This window comes from Acomys russatus, chromosome 28, assembly GCF_903995435.1.
Source record: "Acomys russatus chromosome 28, mAcoRus1.1, whole genome shotgun sequence".
NCBI classification, from domain to species: domain Eukaryota; kingdom Metazoa; phylum Chordata; class Mammalia; order Rodentia; family Muridae; genus Acomys; species Acomys russatus.
Window position 1 is genome coordinate 35,559,544 of NC_067164.1, and position 13,481 is coordinate 35,573,024.

At 56.6% G+C, this 13,481-nt stretch overlaps 2 protein-coding genes across 3 annotated transcripts; both read right to left on the minus strand.

The window, feature by feature from the left end:
• Positions 1 to 315: 315 nt before the first annotated feature.
• On the minus strand, positions 316 to 7,336 carry Arhgef25 (Rho guanine nucleotide exchange factor 25). The gene is given in 17 exon segments (XM_051170240.1): positions 316 to 465; positions 598 to 809; positions 1,066 to 1,246; positions 1,350 to 1,550; positions 1,764 to 1,841; positions 2,032 to 2,082; positions 2,247 to 2,339; positions 2,432 to 2,521; positions 2,618 to 2,687; positions 2,906 to 3,009; positions 3,189 to 3,255; positions 3,394 to 3,470; positions 4,037 to 4,132; positions 4,289 to 4,375; positions 4,377 to 4,504; positions 6,763 to 6,877; positions 7,132 to 7,336. Coding segments are annotated over 17 exon segments (1,857 nt in total). The 5' UTR covers positions 7,231 to 7,336; the 3' UTR covers positions 316 to 357.
• Positions 7,337 to 7,635: 299 nt separating this feature from the next.
• Dtx3 (deltex E3 ubiquitin ligase 3) lies at positions 7,636 to 11,855 on the minus strand. Of its 2 annotated transcripts, none has more exons than XM_051170241.1 (5): positions 11,723 to 11,855; positions 11,475 to 11,547; positions 10,350 to 11,076; positions 9,147 to 9,364; positions 7,636 to 8,315 (listed from the first exon to the last, which is right to left on the minus strand). In XM_051170241.1, exons 2-5 carry the CDS (start codon positions 11,501 to 11,503, stop codon positions 8,240 to 8,242), a joined length of 1,050 nt encoding a protein of 349 aa, XP_051026198.1. In that variant the 5' UTR covers positions 11,504 to 11,547; positions 11,723 to 11,855; the 3' UTR covers positions 7,636 to 8,239. The 2 variants fall into 2 exon arrangements, with proteins under 2 accessions (XP_051026198.1, XP_051026199.1); XM_051170242.1 differs by having other exon boundaries at positions 10,350 to 11,095; positions 11,723 to 11,788.
• Between the last annotated feature and the right edge of the window lie 1,626 nt (positions 11,856 to 13,481).

Here is a 13,481-nt window from a genome sequence, read left to right on the forward strand (position 1 = left end):
CAACAGCCACCTCAGTGATATAGCAAAACTTTTATTCACAGGAAACTGGAAAATAAAAGTCACAACTGAGACCAGTAATTCCTATCTGGTCCCTGCCCTAGCCCTCCCTCCAAGCCCCTTACAATAGCCTCCATTTGAGGGGGTCGTGGTGCATGCATGGAGTGGGGCTGGCGGACCTGGTGTTCCGAGTCCCCTCAGGCCTAGATGTTCCTCTCCATGTTGCTTTCTCTCCTCGTCTCGCCTCTCCTCCTCCATACACCAGGAGGAAGGGATTCTGGCACATCGCCAGGATTTTTCCCAAATTCCTTGAGGAATCAGTGGCTGAGTCAGCACAGCGGCTCCCAAGGCCTTCCCACATTACAGCTCATCTTCGTCCAGCTTGGCAAGCCTGGCCTGGCAGGGAGGAGTGCTCACAGTCGGGAGGGCTGGGGAGTCATAGGGAGTCTGCAGGGTATCACCGAGAGCCTGAGGGAGGACTCGAGTCAGAGGACCAGCAAAGGCCACCAACCTTCCCTCACTCTGCTTTCCAGCCACAGCCCCTAACCAGGCCACCTCCTCTTGCCCCAGAATTAAACAGAAAAAGGTAAGACCACATACCTGTGTGTCAAGGAGCAAGGGCACTCTGGGCACCTCCCCTTTGGGCAAAAGCAGCAGGGAGGGGAGAGAGCCATTGATGGGTGTGTGCATGCTGACCTGGGCCAGGTCTCCAGGCTGCATTCTCCCAGGGCTCCCTACCCCAGGCCATCCTGGTCTCCCCAGGCTGTTGGTCTGGCTCTCACGTCTCTGGTACTCAATGGGAGACTGCAGTGCTGGGACCATGCAAGGGATAGAAACGTATTAAAGCAGAGACAGACCACTTTCCTTGCTTTTCCCTTCCTCCCATTTGTTTGCCCTCCTAAGTTATCCAGTGTCCTGTGCTTGGAAGTTTAGAGGATTCTGGGTAAGTGGAGAATGGAGAAAAGTCAGGCTCCAGGGTGCAAGGGTTGGAGACTGAGCAGGCAGGGAGGTGTTCAGGAGGTCAAATGGCTTTGGGAGCCTATGGCAGAGGGAGGATGGGAGCTTCACCGTTGAGAAAATCACGCTGGCTTTCCAGGATCTGGGCCACTTGCTTGATCCATGCCTGGCTGACTGCAGGATCTGCAGCCTGCAGGACATAACGCTGTATCCCGCCTTCCGGCCCCCTAGAGGTCAGCGCAAAACGGCAAGGGTTGCCTTGGAGGTTTCCCTCCAGTCCCAGGCAGCTCACCTGGATCGGTAGGAGACAGTCCTCAGATTCGGCAGGGCCCCTCGACCAACCCCAAGAGCCTTGCCCCGCTCCTGTCTGCTTCCTCCCTGCTGCCCCTCCCAACCTTGATACTGCTCTTGTAAACATAGCCAGGCTGCATGCCGCCTCGGCCTCCTCCACCCAGGGCCTCGCTGAAGATGACTATTTGCTCAAACAGGAAGACGCGCCTCTCTCGACCCCGGGAAGAAAGCAGACCCCCAGTCTCAGGCTCTGTAACCAAGAATGTGTCCTGGCCCAAGAGCTTCCCCTGAGCGGTCAGTTTTCCCTGGAACCAAAGGACATGGTCTCTGAAAAACCACAAGAAGAGTTTGAAAAGAGCACCAGCTTCTCTCCCCCTCCCCCAACCCCAGTTCTCCATAACCCTGGGTTGCGGGGGAGGGGGGGCAGGGGGGAAATGAGAGGTTGCCAGGAAAGAAAGGAAGTTACTTATGAGGATCCGGAGTACACTTCACTGCTGTATCCCATCCCAATCTTGTACCTCAAATCCCCGAAGTCTCCCCAGGGACATCATATCATTGCAGCGCTTGGGTACGAAGCACATGACCTCCACAGCTTGCTGGGATATATATATATATGTGAAGAGGGGGCAATGTTAGACTAACAGTCATTACTGGCAAAGAGGCCTCCTTTTGGGAAAGCCAGACAACTGCTTCCCTAAAGGCCAGACATCCCTGAACCACGCAGAGAGAGACTGAGGCGCCCACAAGATAGACGATAAGGTGGCAACAGTGTCCTGGGCATCTCACCTCCAGCTCTTCAGTAGCCATCCCAGCTCTTCTATAATACTTTAGAAAATCCTGCAACATAAGGGGGAAATGCTTACGGGCTGGGGGTGTTGAACCCACATCCAGCCCTGAGGACACAGGAGAGGACCTCTGTGGACCCTTCAGAACCCTGAAGATGCCTGAGGAAAATGCCTGCCCCAGCCAGCTGTGTCCCCAGGGACTAGGGTGGTCCTGACCTTGAGCAGCAGCTGGTACTTCATAATTCTCTGCACAGGTTTAATGAGAAGGTCATTGAGCTGCAGACGGTGCCCCAGCTGCTGCCTGAGCTCCTGGGGACAGGGACAAGTTAGTTGTGTAGCCCGAAAAGCCTGTCCATGCTAATTCTGTCCTTCTTCCCCACACAGGCCCCTTGGCCACTGACCTCAAAGTAGCTGTCCCCAAACTCTGAGACCACATGTTCCGACTTTGGTTTATTCTGACAGTATACCACATACATATGCAGCCGGCGCTCCTAACAGGGATCATGTTGAAGAAAGCAAAGAGGATGATGACAAAAGAGGGCCCAGGCCCATCCCAGACCTTCCCCCCTGTTAGAGCCCAGCCTCACGTGTTTGATGAACAGCTGAGCCAACCAATCAGGATCTTTCAAACACTGCTGAAGCTCCTGCAGGAAATAGCTGGAAGAGTTGTGAGAGAGGGAGAGAGAGCACCTCAAACACTCCTCAGAGCACCCTATACCCAGGATTCTCAGTCACACACCCTGGCCACTCTCCCAACAAGACTCCAGAGGCTTCTTGAGCCAAGGTGAACCCATGGTTCCCACACAGAATCTGGGCTAGAGAGACTACAGGGTGAATGCCCTTCCCCAGAGCCTGGCCCGGGGCTCCACACTCACTCTCGGTGCCACTCATAGATTTGCTGAATGTTCCCAAACACAATCCTGTCACGCCCTCGAAGGCTCTCAGGGACCCCCTGAGTAGCCATGGTAGCCATGTAGCCCTGTGGGAAGGATGAGAGGGACACTGAGCATGTAAAGTCAGCTCCAGGTAGCCCCTGCACAAAGTCCGGAAGTATCGAGCCAAGGAAGGTGGCCCAGAGGACCAACTCTTGAATATATGCCCAGGCAGAGGGGAAAAAGGGTAGGTGGGCTGTGGCTAGGTAGGACAAGAGAAAGCTACCTCTACAACCTGCCCCAAGTCTTCCACATACATTTTTTCTGTTTCTACCAGCTCGCTCAGGACAAACCTAGGGAGCACAAGGGATAAAAGGATGCTGTCACATCATTCGTGTAGCCAGATCTTCCTGCAGTACCGCCTCAGAGGGATGTAAAACGTGAGGACCTTATGGAAGAAGTTCGGGAAGCAGAGCATATCCGGAACTTACATACTCCTTTCCAGGGCCGCTCTCCTCTGTTCTTCCTCATTCTCGGGTGCTTGAGACAAAATTTCCTCCTCAGGTGGCTGGAAGGAAGAGCACCCCAGGACAAACAGAGGAGACCTTTTCAGTGAGGAGAGCCTTCTCAGATCTGTATTCATTCGATTGTTTTTTAAAATTCGTTTGTTTTGAGACAGGGTCTCTCTCTCTACGTGGTTCTTGCTGTCCTGGGACTTGCTATATAGAGTAGGCTGGCCTTGAACCTACAGAGATCCACCTGCCTCTGCCTCTGGAGTGCTGAGACTGAAGGTGTGGGTCAGCACACCTGGCTTAAGATTTATCATCATCATCATCACAGGTATGTGTCTGTGTGTGCATGTACCCACAGAGACCAGAAGGGGGCGCTAGATATTTTTGGAGCTGGAGATGCAGGCAGTTGTGAGTCACATGACCTGGGTGCTAGGACTAACTGTTGGGTCCTCTGGAAGAGGAGCAGATGTGCTTAAGACACTGAACCGTGTCTCCAGTCCTTGTCCGACTAACTTTGAAACGTGACATCATATAGCACAGGAGAGCCTGGAACTTGATTTGCGGCTGAGGTGGGCCCTGAACAGGTAGGTGCAGGCCACACGCCAGCTCTACTTCCTCCTACCTGTGCCTTGTCTCCAGGTCTCTCCAACAATGAACTCAACAAGGTCAGTTCTGGCAACTCTTCCCCTGTGGCTAGAGTTGGCTCCAGCATCCAGTTCTGGATGGAGAGAGATCAAGGCCAGACAGAGATGGAGTGACTCAGGTCACGAAAAGTAGCTGGGCTCCCCAATGACCAGTGACAACCCCCCCGCAACCTGCTCTCTTTCCCAGTGTCCTTCATGAACGTCCTTCTTCTGTGGCTCTCCCTGCTCACCTCATATTGTCCCGTTTGACCATTGTCTGCCTCGGTTTCCACACTGAGACAATGTTTGGAGTGATCCAACCATCTCCTTAGGCCAGTTTACTGGTCCAGGGGGGACCGGAGAGCAAGGGTGAGAGCTGAGGCCAGAGCTGGGGCCAGACAGGGCAGCCAGACCCGAGACGGCGGATGCTGACACGCTCCCCTCACTACCAGCAACTGAATAGGACTCTAATGAGAGGGAAAAGAACAGACTTGACGGACAGTGTCCCAGCTCCAGACTTCTTGGGGTCCTAGAGGGACTCCCAGGCTCTCCTCCCCGTGGTATTCAGACCCTGTCTCCCAGGGTTCCCTCTTTGGCCACCCTTAGTTGAGTTGGCCAGGACAGAAATCTCTGCGATGGCATCCTGGGGAGGAGGGACAGTAAACACCTGGCCCCTGGGCCTGTACTCCTCCAGTTCCATGTGGAGGTTCCCCATACCCTGAGCATAACACAGATATGGGGGTGGGGGAAGCCATCTGGGCAGATACTGGAAACTGGGGGTAGCCATCTGCTTTCCTCCAACACCTCCCCCTCCCAATAGGTACAGACCACTCTCCCAGAGAGGGGTGAGAACAAAAGAACTTTGCTGTCTGCCACCCCCAGACCCTTACCTCTCCCACTGCAAAATACCACACACACACACACACACACACACACACACACACAGAGAGAGAGAGAGAGAGAGAGAGAGAGAGAGAGAGAGAGAGAGAGAGAGAGGAGAGAGAGTTTTGGACAGCCCACCTCTCCAGCACATGCCATCCCCCAAAACAGGGGGCAGTGAGGACAGCTGGAAGGGTTATCTTTGGCTAGCAACTAAAAAGAGCTGCAGTTTGAGTTCTTATAAAACCCCTCACAGATAGATAACCCCTCACCCCACCCCAGTTCATCATCCACTGCTCCCCTTTCTGCTAGACTTCCAGCCAAGTGGGTTAAGGGAAGAAGACACAAGGTGCTGGGCCTGAGAAGATGGTGAGTGAATTTCTCCTCCTAGCTGGCTGGTTATAGGAAAGAAATGACTCCTCAGACCCTTCCTTAATTTCCTCAACTTGAATCAGTACTAAATCTAGAGGTAGAAAGGACCTTAGAAATTCTCTGTTAAATCACTTTCCTGGAAAACACACGTACAGGCTCCAGCCCTAAATCTGTAGGGTCAGAGCAAGCATATGCCCTAAACCCCAGCTCAAGCTGCCCCCCCAACTCAATGCTGGCCCCCACCAGATCTCGCACTCACCACGTGCCCCCCGGGCGAAGCAGCAGCCGCATTTTGCCAGCACTTTTCGAATCACACGGGGACAGGCACAGCGACCCCCTTTGTGACCCCCCCGCATGGCGCCCGGGCCCCCCCACCCGGGCCGGCCATGCAGGGGGAATCACGGGGGGCGGGGCGGGGACGGCGCAGGGCGCACACCCCCCTCCCTCCCTCCGGGGTCCAGGCTTGGGAAAGGGGGGCAGGGAAGGGATGGGAAGCGGGGGTCCAGGAGTAGACGGAAGTCGAGACAGGGGAGTCTGGATGGAGGGCCGTGCGGGGCTGGGCAGCGGAGTTGGGCGGGGAGGGTTTCCGGAACCCTGGCGGTGCGGGGCCCGGGGTCCAGATGTCCAGCCAGAGGAAGGGACAGTGGGGGAGGCCCGGCCGGGATGCGACAGCCGCTCCAGCTCTCTCTCCGGCCTCGGCTTAGAGGTAGCTGTAGGCCCGAGCTGGGAGGTGCGGGGACCGACTGCCGGAGCCGCGCGGGTCGGGGCCGAGCGGCGAGCGGAATAACAGGCCGGGCCGCGGTGCTGCCGCGGGGAGGGGCCTCTGCGACCCGGCTCCGCCTCTCCCGCGCTCCCCCAGCCCCCCTCCCCCAGGCACCACCATGCTCCCACCCTAGGTCCCGAGACCTCCGCCCCTCCTCCCCGGGCTGGGCTCCCGGGTCCAAGATCGTGCTCCAACTGGCATCCCAGCTGCGACTGCGGGGCCCTGGGCTAGGCGAGAAGCCTAGAGGTGGGGTCTGCCTCGGAGATGAAGGGTTCGCTGGATGAGGCTTTGGCTTGTGAAACGTCCTGGGGGTTCTGGCTGTATCCCCCCCGCCGCCCTACGCAGGGCATGCGTGTGTGGGGAACACTTTGTAGGGAGCACAGCCCAGGTGCCGCCCTCTCCCCCGACCCTTCTTTCCTCCAGGCCCCAGCACTCCAGCTAAAACTAATCACCAATTAAGGCGAAGTCCGGGCGCCTGAGCTGGCCGAGAGCCAGGGGTGGGGCGCGGGGACACTCCACTCAGCCTTCGGGGGCTTGGGACCCACCGAAGTGAGGACACACATCGTGCTAGAAGGCGAAGAGAAGCGTGGTGTCTGCGATTTCATGGTCCCATGCAAATTAGGTGCAAACCTTTATGTTAATATGAACAGAATCTATCTGGAGTCACCACTTTGCGCAGGATGGCAAATTGTGCCCCACCCAAGCTCTTACCGAGCTGCGGAGCCCAGGCGAGGACCTCACGTTCGCGCTCCCCTGGCTGATCCAACTCCGAACAACCATTCTCTGTCTTGGTACTCCCAGGCCCTAAGGGATCTCTCGTCGGGGGCTGCCGGGACAGAGTCACTGAAGGAACCCCCGCCTAGGCTGCCTTGATCTCCCCGTTTCCCTCACCCTCCTGTCAAAATGCACATCATTCTGAAAGGGTCAGTAAGACTGGCCTAAGGCCCTCATAACTGAATTTAGAGATCCCTGCGACTGCTCTATGTAACTTTTGTTTGCGGGTAAACTGAGTCGTGAAGTGCAATTCTCTTGAAGTCCCCCGAAAGACCCCCGACCCCATTCGCGGTCCCTCCTTCTTACCCCCTCCTGCCCGGGTACGGCGCATGCGCGCAGCATGCCCCCCATGACCCCCAGTATCCGGTCAGTGCGGCCAGGGGTGGGGCGGTCCGGGGGCTTCATGCTGGACCCCTACCCTGCTTCAGGTTTCAGGGCCGAGGGGCCACGGAAGTTGGGGGGCTCTGAGGCCTGCGTGCGTCCGGGGAGTTGCTACTTGACGAATCCGCCCCCCTGCCCGGCTCCGCCCTGACTCCCACCGCAGCCAAAACTTCGCAAAAAGGGTAGGGTTGTTCCTTTCTCCACAAACGTAGTTGAACGACAAACAAACCCCTCTCGATCCTGATTCCATCAACCGAAGGGTGGCCTAGGGCTTTGCAGGGTTATTGCTGCACCCAGGACTACTCCCACCCTGTTTCCCAGGGTCCTTAGGAAGCAAAGGGATTCAGGCATCACCCCATCTCCTTCTCGGCGGGTCCTGCTCCCCACCCCGCCCCCACTCTGTCCAAGGAACAGAAAAACGGGTGTGGCATCGAGTTGCATATTTTACTTTATTTTTATTAAATTAAAAGCTACGGTCTGGCAGCAATTCCAGATCAGGGTGAGGAGGAGGCTCCTTATAGGGCAGAGAAGAGCGAGAGAAAGACAGACTGACAGAGACAGACACAGGAGAGAAAGGATCCCTTAAGGTAGGACTACTGTTATCTTAACACACAGCTGGCTGGGGGAGGCGGCTATTATCAGTCCAAGGTGAGACAGTATTTAGGCGCTGGAGTTCAAGAGACCCCTGTCCTCTCTACCCAAGTCCTTTCTCAGCTCAGTCACTGGAGAACGGTACATACCAGGAAAAGCCAAGGACCCTGGAGGAGCAGGGGCATAGAGAGTATGTACATGGAGTGCAGGGAGGGGGGGGGCCTTGGAAACAGCCTCTGCCAGAGGGGAGTGGCTCAAAGGACACCGAAGCACTCGGCCAGTGGGGGGCAGGGTTAGAGGCTGTCCCCTTCTCCACGGAACTCCCACCCCAGTCAGACAAGTCCCCTTGTGGGTGGTGTAGGGGGCAGAGAGAGAGAGGAGTACAGAGGCTTCCGTTGGAACCTAGAAGAGGAGAGCAGGGGCCTTGGCAAAAGGAGGTCCTTCAGTCATCTGTGATGCCCTTCGCTCTTAGTTCCTCTTGCACCCTAGTCAGGTAGGTGGGGTCCGGATACCCAAACCTGGGGCGAAGAGAAATTGAGGGTCAGTGTTAGCTCTTTTGAATTGTTCTTTCTTACCTACCCTCACTCTGAGTGACTCAGTAGAGGCCAAATTCAGACCCCTCCCGTTGTTGTTGTTCTTAAGCTGAACACATCAGGACCAAGATGAAAACAGACTGAGGAAGAACTGGTGGCAGAATGGTTTGGGGTGGTCTTCTCCAGTTAGGAGACTCCCAGAGGGGAGAGAGTGAAAATGGAGACAAGGGGAGGAGTCAGGGGGAGGGAGATGGAGACAAAGGGAGAAGCCAGGGGGGAGAGATGGAGACAAAGGGAGGAGTCAGGGGGAGGGAGATGGAGACAAAGGGAAGAGCTGGGGGAGGGAGATGAAGACAAAGGAAGGAGTCAGGGGAGGGAGATAGAGACAAGGGGAGGAGCCAGGCAGAGGGCGATGGAGACAAGGGGAGGAGTCAGGGGAGGGAGATGGGGACAAGGGGAGGAGCCAGGGGAGGGAGATGGAGACAAAGGGAGGAGTCAGGGGGAGGGAGATGGAGACAAAGGGAGGAGCCGGGGGAGGGAGACAGAGACAATGGGAGGAGCCGGGGGAGGGAGATGGAGACAAAGGGAGGAGCCGGGGGAGGGAGATGGAGACAAAGGGAGGAGTCAGGGGAGGGAGACAGAGACAATGGGAGGAGCCGGGGGAGGGAGATGGAGACAAAGGGAGGAGTCAGGGGAGGGAGATAGAGACAATGGGAGGAGCCAGACAGAAGGCGATGGAGACAAGGGGAGGAGTCAGGGGAGGGAGATGGAGACAAGGGGAGGAGCCAGGGGGAGGGAGATGAGGGGAAGTCGCACAGCTGGGGTCCCCCTGTGCAGCTGGTCTTGTGGTGGATGTCGTTCCACGTGATGACATTGGGTCTTCCTGTGGTCATGGACGTGCCGATAGTGAAGGTGAGACGCTGGTCAAATGCCTTCCGGAACAGGGTCAGCACCTTGTTGCCCTCGGGGCAGTCCGGGAGGTAGGCCACCCGTGTGGTACCAGGGTACCGAACCCCTGGGTTGGGGTGTTCAGCCTGAGAGGAAGAGGAAGCAGAGAGCCGCTGGCTGTGTCACAGGCCTGGAGACCGATGTGGGGGGCGGGGTGGTCAGTCTGGCCTGCCCTTTGTCCATGCATTCCCAACAGATTGCCAGCCTTCCAGGGAAGGGCGGCACTGGGGCCTAAGCTGTAGGAGCCTGTTTCTGGACACAACTCTTACTGTTAACCCCTCAAGTCTCAATTCAGGAACATGTGGGCTCTCAGAAGTGGCTGCCGTTACTTTCCAGATAACTCAGCAAAAATGCGACAACTAAGACAAGTTTTATCTTTTGGCACCATCCCCCTCCCCCCACCTCCAACCTAAAATACTAATGCTTCTGCCACCAACTCATGTTTCCATTTCTTTCTATTTCTTTGTTTCAGAGTTCCCCTGTCCCTCTGTGAACCGGCTGGACTCTAGGCTCTTTGTCCAGCAGGAAGAGAAAGAGTTGAAGTTTACCTTCAGCACTCCTCAAGCTTTTATTGTCTCCTAATCTGGAACACAGTTAACACCTCCAGCTTTAGAATGGCCAGGTCCCTTCACCTGGGTCACGAACTCCAGACTTTGCCTCCACCAAGACTGTCATAACCACAGGTCAGGGTAACAGTTCTAAGCCTTTCTGTCATACCTGGTTTTAAGGGATTTATCCTCTTACTTGATTTGGTTTTCTTGGGGGCAGGGACTGAACTCAAGGCTCCTCAAAGGATAGGTGTGTGCCCTACCACTGAGCTACAGTCTAGCCCTAATGCCTGAGTTTTACATGTCTTTGGGTCATGACGATCAAACAGTTGGGCCTCAAGGAGACACCCCACCCCACCCCCCCCCCGCCCAACCCAGCTCCAGAGCACCAAGTCAGCAAGCACCGTGGGAGACAGCAAGAATGCATGATGCCTAACAGCAGACCTCCCCACGTCACCTATCTTTCTTAGGTCGGAGGTTGAACCTAGAGAAAATGAACAGGCAGGGAGGTCTGTGTTCTTACCCCCTGGACGCCGGGCGGGAAGACGTACTGGATAACGATGGTGCCATACTTCTCGTAGCTGGGCAGCAGGAGGGTGGCGTCCTTGGAGACCAGCATCCGCCCGTTCTGGGGCTGGTTACCCACCAGCTGCCCATAGAATCGGCCACACATGGGGCAGGCTTTTTTCACCTGCAGGGCCCGGGTGATGCAGCCCTCGCAGAAGGAGTGCCTGCACTTCTCCAGTGTCTTGGCGTTCTGGATCTCCCCCAGGCAAATGGGGCAGGTTCTCTCCTGCTCGTCTGCCTCCTCCCGGAGTCGAGGAGGGAGTGGAGGGGGCAGGGGAGGAGGAGGGGGGAGCCCTCTTGACCCTGGGGGCAGGAGCGGGGCTGCTCGGAGAGGAGGTGGGCCTGGGCGGTGCAGCTCAGGGTGCTCCCCGCCACCCCCCAAAGCCAGGCAGCCCATGAGCTCCCCCTGCCTCTGAGCTTTCTTCAGCTCTTTCTCTGCCTCTTTCAGGAGCCCCTTGAGAGCCTTCCGGGCCAGGTAGAGCCCATTGGGAGGGGCTGGGGGAGGACCCTGCGGGGACAGCTGGAGCACATAGATGTCAGAAGTCTCGCCATCTATGAGGATGGACACTTGGTGTTCCTCCCGAAGCCGGGCCAGCCGGGCGGGGGTCTCCTTGCTCAGGAAGTCCCACACAGGCTTGGAGACAGTGACTTTGTTCTTGCAGGTGCCTCCACAGGCTGCCATTCTGGACAGGACGAACGACACTGCCCCCAGGGTGAAATGGACTCAGAGTGGGGAGTCCCCATTTGACACATATAAGTGCCTCCTACTTTCAGCTTCCTTCCAAACCCCGTATTACCTCTGTTTTCTCTCAAAGCCAACCCCCAACATTTCCTGCAAACAGGTTTTCTATCTCCCCTTCTCTCCCACAGTCCCAGCACCTGCTGGGAAACAAGAGTTTCCACCATTGCCTAAGGCAAGCGCCAGCCTTGCTAACTTCTTCCGTTTCTCCCCTGACCACAACAACCTGCCCCTTCCCCTCAGGGTGGGGGAAAAGAAAAATAAATAAATATATAAATACGTAAATAAATAAAAAGCTCTTCAAAAGGGGAGGGAGACCTCCCACCCCCACTTTTTGCTCACTTTGATCCGGAAGAGCTTAGAATTGGCATGCAGGCTCACTGTCTTTTTCCCTGCTACTTGGAGATCGTGTGGCCTGGTGGGATGGGCAAAGAAAAGGAAATAAGAAACTGATTGCCCAACACCTGCGGGGCCCCAACTCCCGGAGCCCTTAAAACTGACAGGAGCCTGGGTAGGGAGGGCCAAACCAACGGGGATTACTAAGAACATGGGAGGAACTTGAGGGCTGAGGTTCCTCGGGGCGCAGGTACCTGAGAAGACCATGGAAGATGATGGCTGCAGGGGTCTCTCCCTCCACATTCAGCTGACCAGAGCTGGGGACGAGGAAGGTCAAGAGTTACCATAGCATTTCCCCCATCAGCCGCGAAACAAAACACTCTTCTATTTCCTCTCGTCCCCTGCAGAATTCTCTCCAAGTTACTTATGGAACTTTATCAGACTAGGTCCCCAGTGCAGAGGGAGATCCCAGGTGCAGATAAAGACAGGAAGAAAGGGGGGAAAACCCCAAAAACCAAAACCAAAACGGCCCTCACAGGATGAAGGTCGTACTTGCCGCCTCCCTCAGATTACACTGACAGAAATATTCCTATGTTCCTCAACTCATTTCTTCACTCCACATTTTCAAACAATTCAAGTCCCTGCTGTTGACGGGACCGTTCCTTGAAGTCTGTTAGGGATGCCAGCTAAAAGTGATAGGGGCCCTGCGATAACAAAGTTCTCCTCGTCACCTTTAAACCCCTAGCACGCAGCTCCTGAGGCTGCATTTAGGAGGGGCGGGGCTCGAGGGCTATTGGGACCCGGAGGTTCTCCCCGTGAGCCCAGTCACATTCAGCTCCAAAGTGCAGCTCAATTAGGAAGAGGGGCCGTTAATGTGACCTCAATTCCTTGACTGATCCAAAAAGAAGCCGCTGCCCGGTTTGTGCCTCCATTATAGTGTCCTTAACATCAAAACCTAGCGTCTAAGCCTGCATGGTCTTGTGCATGCTAAAATGCCCCCCTCCCCAGCAGAGAGGACCCAGGAGCTAGGTGTCCTAGCTCCAAGTCCTGCTGGCACAGCACAGGGAGGCGGGGCCACAGTTTAGTCTGGGTCTAGCATTCCTCTGGGGCAAGCCAGGCCGGACACTAGACCAGACTCTCAGCCCAGACAGCAGCTACTGGCAGGGGCGGCGAGAAAGGGCAAGGGTCCCCTGAGGGGGGGTGTCCACTGAGGCACCGCCACCCTTCTCCCCCAGACCTGCTCCCAGATCCATCCAACCCGAGACCAACTCCCGCATTCCTACTGGAGGAAGCCCCGGAGTCCCGCCGCTTGGTGAGGGCGTGTGTCCACCCGACTGCGGCCCTCAGAACCCCCAAATGGAGGCCAGGGCTGGAGGTGCCGGAAAGATGATGGGCCCGGCCCCGGGGGTGCCCCCTCCCCCACGCCGCGCGCGCGTGGGGGGGTCAAAGGCGGAGGAGGGGGCGGAGGGAAGCAGGGGGCTTGGGAGGGTGCGGACCGGGCCTTGGGGTGGCACGCGGTGGGTGTGGGGGCGCCGGGCTCACCTACCTCTCGTCAGCGCCGCCATTGCCGGTCACATGACTGAGGCTGTTGCTGGGATGACGGTCCGGGCCTTAGCAACAAGGGGCGGGGAGGGGGTGGGGGGGGGGGAGACCCCGAGAAGGTGGAAGGGAATGCCGGGGTGCAGACTGAAGGGAAGGAGGGAGGACAGCACCCCTTTCTCCTTTGGGGGTGATAATCACCGTTTCCTTTGACCCTTCCTTCCCAGGAGCCCCTGCCTCTCTGCCCCAAAACAAAAATGGAGGCGCAGTTCCAGTCTTAGGAGGGAGGGGTGGCGTCATGTAACCAAGGGTAGGAGGTTAAATCCCTTAGAAAGGCCAGCCTTTTGGCTTCCTCCTCCCGGAAGAGCCCTCTCCCCTTTTCTTTCCCAGCCAGCTGCGTGGCACCTTTGGGAACTGGTAGGGATGGCAGTATCGGTGGATAGGTGGATTTGAAGGGGAGAGCAGTTTTTTGAA

Bases quoted from the DNA above. Each gene is read 5' to 3' on its own strand.
- Dtx3 (XM_051170241.1), bottom strand. From the start codon at position 11,503: ATGCCAATTCTAAGCTCTTCCGGATCAAA. The intron at 11,077-11,474 runs GTGAGCAAAAAG...CGTCCTGTCCAG, and splicing joins CTAAGCTCTTCCGGATCAAA to AATGGCAGCCTGTGGAGGCA. The intron at 9,365-10,349 runs GTAAGAACACAG...TCTTCCTCTCAG, and splicing joins TCCCGCCCGGCGTCCAGGGG to GCTGAACACCCCAACCCAGG.